At 45.2% G+C, this 16,809-nt stretch overlaps 1 protein-coding gene across 1 annotated transcript in view; it reads left to right on the forward strand.

The window, feature by feature from the left end:
* The window catches only part of GFRA4 (GDNF family receptor alpha 4), a 132,045-nt gene that overhangs the window by 99,744 nt on the left and 15,492 nt on the right, over window positions 1-16,809 (forward strand). The window contains exons 3-6 of the mRNA XM_020812893.3: window positions 1,311-1,391; window positions 5,673-6,018; window positions 9,336-9,445; window positions 12,885-13,019. Coding sequence (XP_020668552.1) covers window positions 1,311-1,391; window positions 5,673-6,018; window positions 9,336-9,445; window positions 12,885-13,019 — 672 coding nt within the window. The remainder of the gene's footprint in view (window positions 1-1,310; window positions 1,392-5,672; window positions 6,019-9,335; window positions 9,446-12,884; window positions 13,020-16,809) is intronic.

Here is a 16,809-nt window from a genome sequence, read left to right on the forward strand (position 1 = left end):
TGAGCAGAGTTCTCCACCTTCCAGTAACCGCCATGCTAGACTACTTTAGCCCATTCTGCCTGGGCCTGCCTTTGAAGACTGTCCAGAAACTTCAGTTGGTCTAAAACACACAGCCAGATGGTTTTATTATGACTGGTGCGGTGGGCCATGTCTACCCAGTTTTAAGTCAACTTCGCTGGCTTCTTCTCCTTTTGGGAGCAAAGGAAAATTTTAAGTCTTCTGTGGCTTGACCTTGGGGTATCAGAAGAGCCCCTTGCACATGTATGAACCTATTCAATTGTTAAAATAATTTTCTGACATCCTTCTTTATGTCCGTCTGCCACCTGAGGCTCAGGCAGGGAATGAGTGAAGTGTGGCATTTTCTGGGGTGGCATCCCGTTTAAGAGAGGCTCCATCCATACACAGTCACTTGTCAGTGAGTGGAATGTTTACTAACTTTCCTAGCGTGACATTATTTGCTTCTTGCTGAATCTCTTGGGTGATCTCTCACATGCTGAGGCCGGCCACCATCATCCCGTACTGGTTCTAACCGACAAAGCAAAAATGCAATGGACCCGATACATCCAAAGGTATCAGAAATAAGAATGAAAGACTCAGGTCTCGGGAGGTAGAAAAATGTAAGTGATCTTTATTCTGACTATAAAATTCTCAATGTGTTTGGGCACATGGCCTGTTCTTACGCCCAACTCCTGAAGAAGGCCATGTGCCAAAATGGGTTGAACATTTTAAAATCAGATCATTTACATTTTTCTACCTCCTGAGATGTAGTCTCTCATTTTTGATTTCTAACCTACAAAGCCCTAAACAGCTCGGGTCCAAGCGATCTCAAATACCGCGTCTCCCTTAATGAGTCTGCCTGGGTGTGAAGATCATCAGGGGAGACCATCATCTCGGTCCTGCTACCCTCACAGGTGTGTTTGGTGGGTACACAGAAGAAGGTCTTCTCTGTGGTTGCTCCCAGAGACTTTGGAACTCCCTCCCACTGGAGGCCCGCCTGGCGCCGTCTTGGCTGTCCTACCCCAAGCAGGCAAATAAGACCTTTCTCTTGAAATAAGCTTTCCCTTGAGAACTTGCTGCCTGAGTCAGATTTTTTTGAATGAATTGTTGTGTCTTGCTGCTTTCAGTATGTTTGGGGTACTGCTTTTGTTTACTGTGTTGTAGTGTGGTATCTGACCCCTTTTTAATGTCATAAGCTGCCCTGATATTTGTTTGTTTGTTTTCAAATTGAATGAGATGTAACACATAGCAATAACAACAATCATGATAGCTGTGTGTGTTTCTGGAGTAAGCCCTGTTTCTATTTTCCGTAGGCATGAGCGTCATGGAGACATCCCCTTATGAACCATTTGTGAGGGGCTTTGATTACGTCCGGTTAGCCTCCATCACTGCAGGTATGTGCCAATATTATTCTTGTCCTGCTTCCTCCCCACCTCCTGGACAAACTATACATTATAGATAGATCATCATTAGAAGGGAGAATTCCTTAAGTGCTGGAAACATCTAGTTATCTCCCACAGCTTGAAAATGAGCCTCCATTATGCTGTAATTGGTCTCTGAGTTGTTTTTAAAAATGGACTTTTGTTTACAAGTCTGATTCCTTGGACACAAAACTACATCACAATTACGCCTCTGAATACTGCAAGATTTCAGCTTCTAGCTATATGTCATTCGTAATGCATAATTGGGCTCTTTGAGTGATTGCACAAATGGACTTCAGGTTTCTTGAAAGAATTTTGCCGTCAGTGAAAAGCAAAGCAAATCCCCTTTCCATTTTCCTGGATGGTTTTCTTTCTGGGCGTGTTGACAAAGCATAACAACAATATATTTCTGTTATCCTTGTTTAAGGGCATATTTCTCAAGAGATCACCTTGCTTGTCTGTTGTTGAGTGTTGCTCCTTTTCACCAGCAAATCTCTTCTGGAAACAAGGGATGGGTTTCATTTCCTCCAAGATGAAACAATCTATTATTTTTCTACGTTCACCCAAAGTAGGAATAATATTATCCTTTACAGTGACCATGTTCCCGCTCTCCTGCCTTTCAAATAATGATGCTCACCTGATGATCAGAGAACCAGAAATCCAGGCTGCAGAACAATGTGAAGCGGACTCTCCCACAAGGTCCATTTGACATCTCCAAGCGCTGGAGAAGAGTGATAAGGGCACAGGGCCGACTCTACCATCAGACAGAAAGAGGCAGTGGCCTCAGCAGTAGAAGACAGCTGACTTTTAGAGGGGAGACAGAAAGTGATTCCAGATACCTGAGTGGGGGTTGACTAAAGCCTTCCCAAAATCTGGTATCAAGAATTCCTGCAGACCTCTGGGAGCTGCACGCCATGAATTCTAAAAATCCCATACCTAGTGGTTTTAAAATCTGGGGCCCACTTTTCCCCCACACCTGACTAGTATTCACTGTCCCCTTTTAAAGTCGGTTTGCACATGTTGTACACCTAATATTTATTTTCACCCACAAGGAAATCCATATCGTCCATCCCTCATGTGTTTAAATCTTAATGTTTCTTTAATGGTTTTTTCGATGCGATATTTAGATAGCGTTCTTTAAATGTCTTATTGGTGAGCCAACTTGGGTTTCCTACGTGGAGAAATGCAACATATAAATATTTAAATAAACAATTTTTGAAAAATAGTATTTTGCAAATATTTGCACTGTTGTCCCTCTGTAACATCCGGGCATTCCACTTCTTGGTCTCGGGTTATGGCCCTGACATCCCAGGGAGTGGAAAGCTGCTGATTTGGCATCTCTAGAAAAGGTGCTCTCAAGATGCCGTGCAGGCATGTCCATTATTAAAATGCCCAACACATTGGGGCCTTTTAATATTTTAAGGCCTTCTTCGGGAGGGGCCAAAGAAAGCCAGCATGTTGTCGAGAATTTGTATCAGAGCCTTTTTTTTTTCCTCAGGAATTTCTGTAGATGAGTTTCCCTTGACATCTTGCCCTCCAGAAGGCCTTGAAGTGTTAAAATATTAACAGGCCAAAACACGTTGGGCATTTTAATGACAAACACCCTTTCTGTATATCTTGAGATGTGTCTCTTCCAACATGGATTTCAGTTGAATGCTTCCCAGTTTTGGCATGCCTTCGCTCGTCGGTGACCTCCTCTCCTCTCCAATTAATGGATCACATCTGGATCGCCCTTCCGTTGACCATTCTACGTACAGAAAGTGCCCACATGCAACACACCTACCCCACCAGGTCACTCCACTCAGTGGGATCCCACAATCACTCGAATTGGCCCTGACACTCAAGGTTGGGGGTTTATCCTGGTGACCACCTATGCCCAGGATGATGGCATTTAAAATGCCGTTGCTTTTTATTAGGCTTGCCTTCTGCCCAAACACGCGTTCCCAAGCAAAGATTGAAACATTTTAAAGACTGCTCTTGATTATCACTTAACAATTGGTGAAACTAAACAGAGCTCAACTTCGCATTACACTGCGTTTCATGTGAGCTTCCAAACATCCAGCCTCCCTCTTCAAGATACCAATTAACACTCCATGTATAGCCCACTCTTAAAGTCCAACCTCCTTTCTTGGAATACAATTTAACTCTCCTCCTTTCTTCTTCTTCTTCCCAATTGGCTCTCCCCCTGCATTCTTCCAGCCAATCGTCTTATTTCTGTTGTTCCTAGGTAAACTTGGCGAGGGTTCCATCACAGTCCTCCAGTTTTTGGACCTGAAATCTCAAGCAATTCTGGCAATCCTAGATTTTGGGTCCATATTGATGACTTCAGGACATGCCTTTCAAACATGCTCAAAAACATTGTATTTCACCATCTTGCATGCACCAGAGCAGCTGCTATTAGTGCGTGTTAGCCTCTAGACCAGTGGTCCCCAACCTTGGGCCTCCAGATGTTCTTGGACTTTAACTCCCAGAAATCCTGGCCAGCAGAGGTAGTGGTGAAGGCTTCTGGGAGCTGTAGTCCAAGAACATCTGGAGGCCCAATGTTGGGGACCACTGCAGACTATTGTGCACAGAGAGAGAGAGAGAGAGAAAGAGAGAGAGAGAGAGAGGCACCCGCACACAGGCACAGTCTTAGATTTATGGTATACTGATGACCTATCAAGCTTAGGCTTCCATGCATAGGAGTCATAGGAGAAAGCAGTGGAACCGTGTGCCGGATTTTGGATCTACCCCGCCCGTTTTCGAACTTTGCTCTCACTAGGCATGTTTCCCTGACAAATGTGGCTATCATCCCTTTTCCCTTTGGAACCCCGAGACATTTCACCTAAGAGAAAATCCTCACATTCAGGTATCACACTTTCCTTTGGGAAAATCCAGTGGCATCTGAGGAATTAATGGGTGATGCCCCTTCGGAGAGTCTTCTTTTAATACTTCGGATTTCTCCAGGAATGACTCAAATATTTCGCTTGAGAAAGATCCCACTCTGAATAGGGCTTCCGGCCCCATTGCACTGACAGCACGGTATCTCTGCCCTCATCTCCTTGAAACCTCTTTGGAAAACAGACCGCTGTGACTGAGAGTGGCTGAACTGTCAATGAACAGACACTCGTATCTGAGTTTCTGACACCCCCCACAAACAACGGGTGAATCTGAGCCGTTTCATGAAATGGAGGCTTCTTGTGGTGAGGAAGGAAGGTGGTCAGCCCGGCGTCTGAAAGGCTGAAAAGTTGTTGGTATTTGTGTGTGTGTTTTAAGTAATTTGTTTTTTTCCTGGCTCATTTTGGTTTTTTTCTTTTAAAAGCATGATTGTTGTTCAAAGCAAAGTTTTAAAAAAGTTGCTCATGTTGTCGATTTGCCCGTTGATGCTGTCAGTTTAAAAAAGAACATCATAAGTTTGACACGGTTAGATGCACAAGAATTCCCGTCAAAATGCCACTAAGCTCGCTCTTTAAAAGGAACTATAATGTAATTAGAGTTACTGGTTGTTCTATTGATGAAATAATTCCAAGCCCTCTTGTCACATTGCTTTAATTCAGATTTCCTCTAAATCTGTGAAGCTAGAGCCTTACATCTAGCCTTTGACCATGGGCCTGAACCCAGTTTGGGGGTGGGGGAGAAGAAAGCTTCCTATTGACATTGAGGACATAGATTCCTGCCCCCCCCAAAAAAAAATGTGGCAAGAGGTGCCTCCCTTATCCAGACTCACAAGCCACCCCAATGATGGAGCTAGCAAGACAGATCCAGCTTCCCTTATTCAGACTATGATATGCACAAGTTTAAAGCAACAACGGTAGATGCAGGCTTACAGCATTCCTTCAACTACGGTGGACTGAATCCGTGGTGTAGTTAGTTATGTGGTCCAAGAGTCCAAACGTCTATCATTTTAAAATCCCGAAAATGTCTTTTTAAAATAACGTTTGACAGCTGCTAGAAAACATTATTCAAGGACCCTAAAGAGTAACTTTGCAACTACCATTGGTTTTCAAAAAGTAACTTCATTGCACTCTTGTTACTGAAAAGCATAACTAGTTACATGTAACTAATTACTTTTAACTAATTGGTTCCCAGCTCCAATGACAGGGAACAGTGTCAGCTCTTGACTAGCTAGTTCTTATTACAAGTGACAATATTACTCCTAAGTTTTTGCTTCAATGGGGATGGGACCTTCCAGTGCTAAACTGAACCCCCTTTATGAATTGAGCCGTACAGTTGTGCTAAGCCGGACTGGTGTTTTTTTTTCCCACTCCTGCGCAGGTTCCGAAAACGAGGTGACTCAGGTGAACCGGTGCCTGGACGCCGCCAAGGCCTGCAACGTGGACGAAATGTGCCAGCGCCTGCGGACCGAGTACGTCTCCTCCTGCATCCGGCGGGTGGCCCGAGCGGACACCTGCAACCGCTCCAAATGCCACAAGGCCGTGCGGAAGTTCTTTGACCGCGTCCCCCCGGAGTACACCCACGAGCTGCTCTTCTGCCCCTGTGAGGACACAGCCTGTGCCGAGCGGCGGAGGCAGACCATCGTGCCCGCCTGCTCCTACGAAGCCAAGGAGAAACCGAACTGCTTGGCTCCTCTGGATTCCTGCCGGGGCAACTACGTCTGCAGGTATGGGGCATTTGCCTCCAAAACCCATTTCCCCCCTTGTAAAGAATGCAAAAGAGAGAGAGAGTAATTCTGATGAAGATGAGGGGGGGGGAGAGAAAGAAACACAGCCAAATAGTCCATGAGCAAAATCCAAAATAAGGGGTGGGTGATCTCTATATTTAACCACTCCAGGTATCATAAATTTTGCAGAGTTTTGATTTCTTGGTCAGATTTCTCTAGCTGTGCAGCTCAAGCACAAGGATTCACAGGGCAGAACAGCTTCAAATTCCCCCAAGATTAGTCCATCCCTTTTCTCACTCACTGGCACTTACAGTCTCAATAGCTCACTTTGAGACCATGGTAGGAGAAAGAATAAAAACATTTTATTTACTCACAGTTGCGAATAGATCAAACAGCAAAGTGACAACAGGCTGGCTTCTTTCAGAGAGATTTGTTTCCATAGAACTTGGGAAAGTTACCTTTTTTGAACAACTCTCAGAATTCTTCCCCCCCCCCCCCATTGATTGTGCTGAAATTAGCATTTTATAACATGAAAGTGCAACTTGGAGAATTTTCAGCTTACCAAAAATATCTGGAACCCCAGAGAGAAAGAGAGGGGAATCGGGCACTTATAAATCCACTGGGAAGGCTCACCCCAAACTTTTCAGGTGAGGGGTTTCTCTGCCAGCATGAATGCCATGAACTGCCCGCCTACGTAATCTTGAAATCTCCTGTAAATAAAAATGCGCAGATAGCTAAGTGCATTTGGGACAGCAAAACACTAGGCAGTAGAGCTCAGTTCTCAGGTTCTATAGGTCTGATAATTGACAAAATGTGCAGTTGGATTTCCATGTCGATTTGGAAATGGTGACAGAATGCATTGTTTAGCATGATTTAAAAACACATTCTGAAGGCCAACCTAGACAAGACTCCATCTTTACAGTCGGATGGTAAGAAACGTTATCCTTCTTGAGACACTTTCCTTCAAAGCTGCCATGTCAAGGCCATCGACTTTCAGATGAAGTCCATAGCTTGCCTGCCCCTGGACCGACCCCAAAACTCAAGCAAGCGAAGTGACCGCATTCAGGCGACAGGAAAAAACAAGCACATCACCCCCTCTTGAGAAACCGCCGTTCTGAACGAAGCTGGCCTCTCGTACGGCTTGACTCTGAACGTGTGGGAATCCTTGTTTCTCGTGGGGTCTCTTTCATCACAGCAGAGGGAAAAGGGAGGAGAGGACTTCAGGATTAACGAATGCAATCTTAATCGGCCTCTTTTGCACTTTGAAAAATCATTCCCTTTCCTTCTTGAGGACTGTCCTGTGAGCTCTGCCCTCAGCACAGAAATCTCTCCGTTTCCATTAAAACTGGGCACATTTCTGCAATGCCGAAGTGGGAAAGTAGCAGGAATGTGGACTCACTGTCAATTGGACTTAAGTCGCAGGGGCGATTCAATTTGGGTCCCCCCCCATGACTCAGATTTGGCTTGTGACTCGGAACCCATCCACCCCACCCTTTTTTTCTGGGGAGAAAACCCTTCTTTTTAATAGAGACCCAGACTTCGCACCCAGGACTCATAGACTTGGGACCAAAGATTTGGGTCTGGGAGGTGGAGCCAAAGATTTGCAAACGTCCCTGGGAAGTAGATCAAGCCCTGGGATGTTGGAGGGAGTGTTTTTTTTTTTTTTCTGATCTGACCTCTCCCCTCCAAATGCATGCCCTAAAAAGCACCGTGGGAGGGGTTGAGATCCAGAAAGCAGCATCTCCTTCCCCCGGAGCTGCCCCCCTGCCCGCCCGCCCTTACCCTTCCACAGCTGCTTAGAAACAAAATTTAAAGAAATGGGGAATCAGCCCATAGATCTCCCCGGCGTCACATCCATCTTGGCTTTAAATGAACTCCGGGCTCTTTGCCCTTGGAGGGCTGTCATGCCATGATTTGCAGGCGAGGAGAGTCCGGAGGACGAGAAGGCAGGATTGAAGGAGATCAAGGAAGGGAAGCTGCCTTTGCCGGGCTCTCCCCTGCCAAACCCACCCGCTGGGAGGCACTGGTTGTTACTGGGATCACAGCAGCCATGGGGGAGAAATGTAACCCTTTCCTCCCCAGAAGTTGTCCTAAAGGTTTGAACTCCTTCTCCTGAAAGGAACTCCGCCCTTCATGGGATCTGGGGAGAGCAGAGGCCATCCTCTTTGAATGTAAAGGCTGGGTGCCAAACTCAGCTTTGACAACCTTTTAGGTGAGTGAGGAGCAGCCGGCCCCAGACAATGCAAGACAATATTTTATTTGCTTATTATTATTATTATTATTATTATTATTATTATTATTATTATTATTATTATTATTATTATTATTATTATTATTATTATTTGTATGCCACCTTTCTCCCAATAAGGAGACCCAAGGCGGCTCACAATATTAAAGCGAATAGAATTGAAAACATGTTAAGTTAAACATTTAAAAAAATATTAAACGATGTGCTCGTTGAAACACAATTGAATATTAAAAAGCAAGTCAACCTTAGAAACTATTGTAACTCTAAAAAGGCACTCAGGGATTCGGTCGTGATGGCTAAAAGCTGGCCTGAAAAGATGGGTCTTCAGCTGTCGGCGGAAGGACAAATGGAAGGGGGCCAGCCAGATCTTCATTCCATAACCCAGGAGCCACCACAGAGAAGGCTCTGTCTCGTGTCCCCATCATCCATGCCTGCGCTTCTGATGATGATCCTAAATGCCTCCAAGAGGAGATATGGCCCTTCAGGGAGCCTGTATAGGGCTCGCTAGGTAATGACCAGCACTTTGAACTGGGCCCAGAAAGGGACTGGGAGCCAGTGCAGTTCTTGTCACTGGGGTGTGATGTGCTCCTCCCATAACTGGCCCCAGTCCGTCGTCTGGATGCTTCCTTTTGAACCAGCTGAAATCTCCAAACCGCCTTCAAGGGCAGCCCCACAGAGAGCCTGTAACAGTAATCCAACGGGGATGTAACTAAGGCATGTCTCACTGTGGCCACACCGGACATCTGATTTGCTTGCATCCTTCTCCCATTCAGGGAAAGAAAGAACGATGAGGCACGCAGAGAGTTTGCTGGGCTTCTGCAGATTGGGGGGGGGGGGGGGGAGAAAGCAGCCTTATGGCTTATGACTAAGCTATTCTTTGGGTGCCCATTAGAAGTTTGCTCCAACTTTTCCACTCAAAACACTCACTGCGGGGGGGAAAAAACACTTGTCTTCAACCAGGATGCTAATTCTCCACCCCTTGACCCTTTTTGCAAACCAAACACCCCTGTTTAACACTCTTTTAAGGCAATCCTTCTTTGACACCATCCCATCACTTCGTCTCTTTCAGATCCCGGTACGCTGAATTCCAGTTTAACTGCCAGCCCTCCGCCCAGTCCGCCACGGGATGCCAGAGGGAAAACTATGCTGCCTGTTTACTGGCCTATACTGGAATAATAGGTATGCGGCTCAAATTCATTTAAGGACAATGGTTGATTTGTTTATTTGGTTGTAGCTCCGATGGGGGGGGGGATAACAGCAGCCGCAGGGGAAAATAGTGTCCCCCCAAGTGCCACTGGTGTTTTCTTGTGCATAGGCAAGAGGGAGGGAAGAAAACAGACATGACAGACACGGATCTCCCAGAGGTAGAGAAAAACAGTTCAGCTGGCTGGATACACACCATCCTGCCATGCCTGGTTATGCCTATAATCCTGTGAGTGGATCTATAAGATGTAATTGTGCTCAGTAGGGGATAGGGCCTGTGCATCTATGTTGTGTGCTACACACCCCTCCCCAGATGAGGTTTCTGTCCTGGATAAAACCGAGGAACAGCACAGCAAGATCCTTAGCTGTGTTGCACAGTATGATAGGTGCAGCTATAAAACTATGTGCCCTTGGATGCATGCTTTTGATGTTATTTAGTCATCCAGTCATGTCCGATTCTTCGTGACCCCATGGACCAGAGCATGCCAGGCCCTCCTGTCTTCCACTGCCTCACGGAGTTGGGTCAAAGTCATGTTGGTCGCTTTGGTGACCCTGTCCAACCACCTCGTCCTCTGTCATCCCCTTCTCTTGCCTTCACACTTTCCCAACATCAGGGTCTTTTCCAGGGAGTCTTCTCTTCTCACGAGATGACATCTCGTCCTCTGTCACCCCCTTCTCCTCTTGCCCTCACTCTTTCCCAGTGATGCATGCTTACATAGGGAAAAAATATTTGACTGCTGTTACTCCTTGGGTTTTTTTTAACTCTACCACTGACCCTCCAGTCTCAAGCGTGCAGCCCAAAAATTCAATTCCACGTCCCAAATGGTTTTCAGACTTGAGTGCAGAAGCAATTACACAGAATCAGATCAAAGATCTAATTCTCAAAGCTCAACATTCACAAAAAAAGGCATGGATCTGGCAAAAGCCGACAGCAGCGGCCTGTTCCAGAGTGCAGCGGCTTCTCGCACCGGCTTATAGCTTCTCCGACTTTGCAGAGAGACAGCGTCCGGCGCATTGGGACTGGCGCACTGCAGACATGCATGGGGTGGGCGGTTGACCCTTGGGCATCCCAAAGGGGCTAGAGGCTTGCCTGGAGCCAAGGAGGAGTTCCTTGTTTTGGACCACAATTCCCAGAATCCCTTAGTCTGCATTGCCAGTGCCTGTCCTACAATGTTAAGGTCCAAGATTTCTCCGCGTGTCTGTTCCTGATTCTTCCATCACTGTTCAGGAACCCAACTAATTGTTTTAGAGCAGATGGGAGGGGACAGAGCCTGCCAGGAAGAAGGAGTGGCAGCCAGATGGGGAAGTACACTATGTGTGTTGCTGCTGTGGAGAAGAAGGCAGGGGCTCCATTATACTTTGATATGTACTCATGGAAAGCTTATGCATGCTTTTATGCCAGATGTGTCAACTACCCATCAGTCTGGTTGCCCTGGCAAATGAGAAAGATCAGTAGGAGTCTGAACATTTTTGGTAAATTGTCAGCATGGTAGTCATATGGGGGAAGGGATTCTCTCTCCCCCTTCTCTTTCCAGGTTACCTGTAAGGCACAAATTATTATTGCAGAGTTGTTGAATTTTTGTTAAAAACCTCTCTGCACAGCAGAAGTATGGGGACTTACAGAACAGAATTAGCTTCAAGTCTCGCCAGAGTAGAACATTACTTTTTTTGTCTCATCGACTGGCACTTACAATTCTCAATAACTCACTCTGAGGAAAATGGTAAGAGAAAGAATAAAAAGGTTCCAGTTACTCACAATTGAATAGATCAAAAACCAGCATACTGTAGAAGAATGACTTCTTGCAGCCACAGGGCTCAACAAACTATACCACCTGCTTCCAGCAGAATCATACGGACTACATTCTAACAGCACTCTAACTGCACTAACCTGCATTAACTGCCAGCAGATTAAAAAGAGAGGGAAAGATACTTAAGAAGAGAGGTGTGACTTTCTTTGAAATCAAACACAGGGAAGAACAATTGGTTACTGCTCGGTTGATTGATGATCACCCTGGGCAAGAAAGGTCCCTCCCAGCCAAACCTAACTAAAGCAATGGCTCCCACCTTGGGTGCCCAGATGTTCTTGGACTACGACTCCCAGAAGCCATCACCACGAGCCATCCTGGACAGGATTTGTGGGAGTCGTAGTCCAAGAACTACTAGGTTGGGACCCAGTGTACTAAAGGCAGCATACAAGGTTGAAATAACTCAAACGGTAATCCTACCTCTTCGTCCAGATGGGAGTTGGTGCAGCAAAAAAAAAAAAAGCACAAAGTGATCAGAAATCACTTTCATCTTTTAAAAATGCTTCTCTCTAGCCTTAAACAGTGTGTTTGGGGGATTGGGGGTAAAACCTGGAGAAATTGGTTCAGGAGGAGAGAAGGGGGCTTTTTTTTTTAAAGCAGAAAAATTATTTTTCATTTAAAAAAAAAGGTATGTGGCTATGGGTGATGGGAACTGTAGTCAAATATTAGTCCAGAGCACCCCATTTGGCAAAGTTGAAAAGAGGGAACTGAATGGGGAAAGGATTGTCTGCTTCAAGGGGCCCCCTAGCTACCCCCTTGAATGCGTGCGTGTGTGTTTGTACACTCAGCAGTCAAGGATCCAGGCTTCTGTGGGAGTTTACAGCTGAGAAGTAATGTGTTATGAGCCGTGACATTGCTTGTGACAAATCATGCTTGGGATGCGTGTGTAACTTCCTTGAGAAATATGTGAATCTCTACAAATGCATCACTTTGCATAACGAGTAACATGGACTCTTTCCTTCAAAACAACACTTCCTGAGCAATTTCAGGGTATAAGGAGCCATGGTTTGTATTTTAGAGTGATTTTTAAAAAATCTTTTGAAACATTTGTCTAAAAGCTATACTTTGGGAATACTGTATGTTACTGGCTGGAATCCTACTGGTGTTCACGTAAAGTCTGCGTAGCTTATTACAGGAAATAATTGCTCATTCAAGACGTTTCGGGCACATCTCAGAGACACAGTCAAGAGCAGTAGTTCCTAACTTTGGGTCCCCAGATGTTCTTGAGAAGCCTTCATCCTGCTGGACAGGATTTCTGGGACTTGTAGTTCAGGAACATCTGGGGACCCATGGCTGGGCAGAGTTATCAGTCCTGAGTCTGTGGTGTACCATCACCAGAGTCCTTCAACAGTGTCAAGGTGGTTGTCAGAAAGATATACGGGCGAAACGTTAGGAAGAACAACCTTCAGAACACGGCCAGAGAGCCCGAAAAACCCACAACAACCATCAGATCCTGGCCGTGAAAGCCTTCGAGAATATTTTGCAGTAATGTTTGTAAACTCTTCTCTTGGAGCAATTGTTGTGTTCAATCTCCTTTTTTCTCTCTCCACTCCACCTGTCAAAAGATGTTTGTTTTCTCTCCTGTCCCTCCTCCCCGATTCCCTTTGCAGGTAGTCCCATCACCCCAAACTACATCGACAACTCGACCTCAAACATCGCCCCCTGGTGTACGTGCAATGCCAGTGGCAACAGGCAGGATGAGTGTGAGAGCTTTCTTCACCTCTTCACGGCCAACCTCTGCCTCCGTGAGTACCGGGTGGCTTCCACAAGATTTAAGGAAGCTGGGTATGTTTTGTTTGGAGAGGAGAAGATAGAGAAGGGATACAAATAGCCACCATCAACTCTTTGAGTGGCTCAAATACGGGAAACGAAACAATGGCCCAGGACTAGAAACAGTCAACGCACAATATCCGGTCCTAAAGAGAAAGGATGCCAGAGGGATGCCACAGGACCCTTCCACTCAAGATTTGACAGCAAAAAATTTCATCAGCCACAGAGCAGAAAATGCCAGACATTCAAGCAGGATTGAGAAAAGGAGGGTACACTAGAGATCATATACATTAGCTGATAGGCTGAACTATAGAATTTCAGAAGCAAACTAATTTGCCTATTGTAAACTATAATGAGGAGAGGATCGTGGAGAGTGGCCAATCATTCTACAAAACCTGTGTGTGCCACAACTTTAGCTTGTCCAGATATATAATCTATATTCTGGACAAAGACTCCTGTTTTTTCCCTGTGGGTAGGGGGTAATCTATCTATCTATCTATCTATCTATCTATCTATCTATCTATCTATCTATCTATCTATCTATCTATCTATCTATCTATCTATCTATCTATCTATCTATCTATCTATCTATCTATCTATCTATCTATCTATCTGTCTATCTGTCTCTCTGTCTCTCTGTCTAATCTAATCTAATCTAATCTAATCTAATCTAATCTAATTTGTATCTTAACATTAAACAGTCAGGACAGAATATAGAGAAAGAGAATGGTTTCCTCTTTGCAAAGGTTTCAGACAAGTCTATTAAATATGTGTGCAAAGCATGTCATATAGATGGACTAAATTCAGATGGAGTGAAAATTGCTGGAAGAAATACCATATCACTTGAAAGTGCAGCTATTAAGAAGCTAGGGAAAAAAGACCTTATGTGCAAAGAGGTGTTGCTGGACACCACAGTCAAGATCCTTCAGCATACTGTGGTATTCCCAGTTACTATGTATGGATGTTAAGGCTAGACAATGAAGAAAGCTGAAAAGAAAAGAAAAATCAATTCATTTGAAGTGAGAAAAGCTTTATAGATAAAGCTGTCCTCCAAAACCATCTTTCACAGGCTGTCAGGAAGAAAAGTTAAGTGGATTATAGATCAGATCAAACCTCACTGGCGAGGCTATCATACTTCGGACATGTCATGAAAAGACAGGACTTTCTGGAAAAGAAAATGATGCTAGGAAAAGTTGAAAAGGCCTTGGAAAAAGAGGAAGGCCTAACACAAAATGGATCAACTCCATAAAAGAAGCCACGGTCTTGAGTTTGCAAGACCTGATGGTAAACTCTCTTCCATTGGAGGAGCTTGAGCAAGGGGTCCCATGGCTGTTTTTCAGGGTGGGGTGGATTAGGGTTAGGGGTGAGACCAACCCCCTGCAGTGACAGGAGTTTGGTCCAGATCAGTCGTTCCCAACGGGGGCCCATATGGCCTCCCAGAGGGCCCTGGAATGTTTGAAAGGGGGCACAGATTCCCCCCCCCCGTTCATGTTGTATCTTGTTTGCACACAGCCCGAGATTTTCCTTGTTCGGTTGGAGGGCCAGAACCTGAGAAGAGCTGCTAAAAGGGTTGTAGCAAAAGAAAAAAAAGGTTAAGAATGGCTTGTCTAGATGACCCTTGGTATCCCCTCCAGCTTTTGTTGTTGTTTAGTCGTGTCCGACTCTTAGTGACCCCACAGACCAGAGCACGCCAGGCCCTCCTGTCTTCCACTGCCTCCCGGAGTTGGGTCAAAGTCATGTTGGTTGCTTCGATGACCCTGTCCAGCCATCTCATCCTCTGCCATCCCCTTCTCCTCCTGCTTTCACACTTTCCCAACATCAGGGTCTTTCCCAGGGAGTCTTCTCTTCTCATGAGATGGCCAAAGTATTGGAACCTCAGCTTCAGGATCTGTCCTTGCCAGGAGCACTCAGGGTTGATTTCCTTCAGAATGGATAGGTTTGTTCTCTTTGCAGTCCAGGAGACTCTCAAGACTCCACTCCAGCACCTAACAATTCAAAAGCATCCATTCTTCGGCAGTCAGCCTTCTTTATGGTCCAGCTCTCACTTCCATACATCGCTACTGGAGACAAATAGCCAAGCCTTTCTGAATGGCAGAGTTAAGAAAGAAACCTCTCTGACAGCCCAGGAGCGATGAGGCAGGTTGCTTGTGTCAAGACCGATCAGCCTCCCAAGAAGGATGTGAGGCTGTCAGAGCTCACGGTGAGCTGACAAGCGGGGGACCTTGAAGCAGGCTGGATGTTGATGGCTGCCATGTGGGAAGAGAGCCACCCCTTGGTACCAGAACCGGCTGATGAAGGATGACCTTCAGACCTCCTGAATGTGGGTTTGTTGGCATGAAAGCCACATTGATCAAGTCCTTGCTCCCTTTCGGCCTCCTCTTTCCACAGGAGAAATATCTCCCCAGGTTTGCCTTGAAGCGAGTGGAGGAAATCCATTCCATGGAGACGGCCACGCTCCCCTTGGGAAGGACGGCTCTCCGTTTCGCCTCTCCTCTTATGCCAGCCCGGAAATGGAGCCTCTGTGTGGCTCCTTCCCTTTTGCACAAAAGGATGATTTGAAAGCTTTCAAACCAAAGCTTAAGCCAATGTCAAATTTTGCCTTTGCCAATTATCTGTGAATGTTTCTGGAATGGTCATCCTTCATAGTTCAGTTCCATGGTGCTTGAATTTCTTTGGGGCCATGGGTTTGAGGGTGGGATGATCCCATTTGTGGGGGGGGGGGACATCCTTACTCCCTGTCATGAGCAGACCTTCAAAAGTTAGTTTTCAAACAAATACATTATAATTCCAAGCCCCTCATGAAAGTTAGTTACAGTTCTTACAGTTCTTGAAAATTAATTCTTTACTTTGCCCCTTTTCAAAAGTAACTAAATGGTTCCCTTTGATTACTTTTACAAACTTTTGCAAACACATCTGAATGCTTGAAGCCACTGGTCTGTAGGGAAATGTATTTATTTTATTTATTTATCCGATTTATATCCCGCCCATCTGGTATATTCTACCATTCTGGGTGGCAGTCTCCCCTCATCTGCCTCAGCATCTTGAACAGAACGCGAGGCAACATACTGAGACAATACTTGAACCCTGTGATACTCCTCCCCCACCATTTGCCAGGCCATTCCCCCATAACTCTAAAAACTTCTAAAACATTGGGTAAATAGATGAATTGTCATTAGTTGCATTACAATAAATTCTTTCTCTCAACATCAGAGGCGTTACCCTAACGACAGCACCTACGTAGAATTAATGGCACATGACTTCATTACTTCCACGTCAAGCCCTGATTCTCAAGAAGATTATGGTGGAGACATAATTTGAGCGGGAGAGGATTCCTAAATGGGGCGTGTGGGTTTCTTAACAAAAGTAACTAAAAGTAATTATTTAGTTGCTTTTGAAAAACGGAATGTAACTAATTACTTTTGAATAACTGTAAGAATAACGACAATAATAGAACAAAGAAATGCCTTGAGGATTGAGCCTTCAAATCATGGAGGTGCCAGAGTCGAAGATAAAGAATTGAGGGGGGGAAATCATCAAACTATGGAAAGAGAACTTGCTTGTGGATGAAACACAAAGTTCAGTGGTCCCCAATGTTGTAGGAGTTTATACGTAAAATATCAAAATCATATCTCTGAAAAAACACCCTCAGAGCTGCAGAACACAGCAATATTACAGACAGCATACGTATTGCACCAACATTTAACGGGTTTTTTTTTAAAATAAAACTGGTATCTGTTATATAATACCCATCAAGGACTGGGTCTT

This window comes from Pogona vitticeps, chromosome 5 (assembly GCF_051106095.1).
Source record: "Pogona vitticeps strain Pit_001003342236 chromosome 5, PviZW2.1, whole genome shotgun sequence".
NCBI classification, from domain to species: Eukaryota; Metazoa; Chordata; class Lepidosauria; order Squamata; family Agamidae; genus Pogona; species Pogona vitticeps.